A 2,231-nucleotide genomic window follows, 5' to 3' on the forward strand; every position below is an offset into this window, starting at 1 on the left:
AGTAAGTGGCAGAGCTGGGATTTAACCCCAAACTGTCTGGCTTCAGAGTGGATGCCCTTAATCACTAGTATTTATTTTTAAAGCAAACCCCAGAAATAGTTAGCCTATTTATTTAGATTGTTTATTTGTTTTTCTTTCTCTCCTCCCATCATTTCTGAGGTACAATTGGCAGATAAAAATGTATATGATTAAGGTATACAACTTGATGCTTTGATATATGTATGCACTCTGAAGTAATCACCACAATCAAGCTAATTAACATATACCACCTATTTTGATAGTATCGCTAGAAGTTTCCACTGATAAAAATAACTGTCCATATAACATATCAGGTATGGATTTAAGGCCCTTATACATATTTTCTCACTTAATCCTGGTAATGATCCTAAGAGGTTAGATGACCAGTCTCATGGAACAGATGAGGAACCTGAGGCTCAGGCAGGTTAGTGGGAGGCAACATGAGGGGTGGGTGGGAAGGACAATAATGCAACAATCCATTTCTTCTCCAGGAGTCCACTCAAGCTGATGCCCTTATTTTGGCTTTTGTACTACCTGGACATGGACAATCAGACCCGAGTCTTTGAATTCATCCTCCTTGGCCTCTCTGAGCAGCCCCTGCAACAGCAGGTGCTCTTTGGTCTGTACTCCATCCTGTATCTTATCGGGTGCCTGGGGAATCTTCTCACCATCCTGGCCATCCTCTTGGACCCTCACCTCCACAGCCCCATGTACTTCTTCCTCAGCAACTTGTCTCTACTTGACATCTGCTTTACCTCCACCACCATCCCCAAGATGCTGGTGAACCACCTATGTGGGCACAGTACCATCTCCTCTGAGGCTTGCCTGACGCAGATGTATTTCTTCATTGTCTTTGGGGCAGCTGACAGCATCCTTCTCTCCGCCATGGCTTATGACCGCTACCTGGCCATCTGCTGCCCGCTGCACTACTTGACAGTCATGAGTGTCCTTCGGTGTGCCTTGCTGGTGGCAGTACCCTGGATCTCAGCAAATCTCATCTCCATGGTCCATACTATCCTGATGACCCGCTTGTCCTTTTGCACTAATAGGATCCCACACTTTTTCTGTGACCTCAATGCCTTGATCAAGCTCTCTTGCTCTAACACCCAAGTCAATGAGATGTTGGTGTTGGTCTTTGGGGGCTTGGTGGTTCTGATTCCTTTTGTGTGTATCATGGCCTCTTATACACCTATTGCTGTGGCCGTGTGGAAGGTGCCCTCAACTCAGGGGAAGTGGAAAGCATTCTCCACCTGTAGTTCTCACCTTTGTGTTGTCTCTCTCTTCTATGGGACTATTATTGGGGTCTATTTCAACCCTGGATCCACACATACCACCCAGAGGGAATTGGCAGCCACAGTGATGTACACTATGGTCACCCCCATGCTGAACCCCTTCATCTACAGCCTTCGGAACCGAGATCTGAAGGAAGCCCTCAGGAAACTTCTCAAAGGAAACCACTTGGCTGAACCTCTTTGAAGATTCTTTTGAGACCCATTTTTTTTTTAATTTTAAGAATTTTTTAATTGTTATATTTAATGTGCTTGTATTTTTTATTAGGTTATGTTAGTCACCATACAGTACAATGGTAGCTTTTGATGTAGTGTTCCATGATTCATTATTTGTGTATAACACCCAGTGCTCATTATAACACATGTCCTCCTTAATACCCATCACCGGACTACCCCATCCCTCCACCTGCCTTCCCTCCAGCAACCCTCAGTTTGTTTCCTGAAGTCCAAAGTCTTTCATGGTTCATCTCTCTCTCTGATTTCCCCTGCTTCACTTTTCCCTCCCTTCCCCTATGTTCCTCTGCCCTATTCCTTATGTTCCACATATGAGTGAAACCATATGACAATTGTCTTTCTCTCTTTGGCTTATTTCACTTAGCCTAATCCCCTCCAGTTCCATCCATGTCCATGAAAATGGTGGGTATTCATCCTTTCAGATAAAAACTTCTGCACAGCAAAGGAAATAGTTAAAACTAAGAGACAGCCCACAGAATGGGAGAGGGTATTTGCAGATAAAGGGCTAGTATTCAAGATCTATAAGTAACTTCTCAAACTCAACACCCAAAAAACAAATAATCCAGCCAAAAAATGGGCAGAAGACATGAGCAGACACTTCTCCAAAGAAGACAAACAGATGACTAAAACACATGAAAAAATGTTCAACATCATTAGCCATCAGGGAAATTCAAGTAAAAAACACATTGA

The 2,231-nt window shown here is 43.5% G+C and overlaps 1 protein-coding gene across 1 annotated transcript; it reads left to right on the plus strand.

Annotated features, from left to right (window-relative positions):
* Positions 1 to 558: 558 nt before the first annotated feature.
* On the plus strand, positions 559 to 1,494 carry LOC123933042 (olfactory receptor 1361-like). The gene has a single exon (XM_045991919.1). It carries the CDS (start codon positions 559 to 561, stop codon positions 1,492 to 1,494), a length of 936 nt encoding a protein of 311 aa, XP_045847875.1.
* The last annotated feature ends 737 nt before the right edge of the window (positions 1,495 to 2,231 follow it).

Source organism: Meles meles, chromosome 20, assembly GCF_922984935.1.
Source record: "Meles meles chromosome 20, mMelMel3.1 paternal haplotype, whole genome shotgun sequence".
Lineage (NCBI taxonomy): Eukaryota > Metazoa > Chordata > Mammalia > Carnivora > Mustelidae > Meles > Meles meles.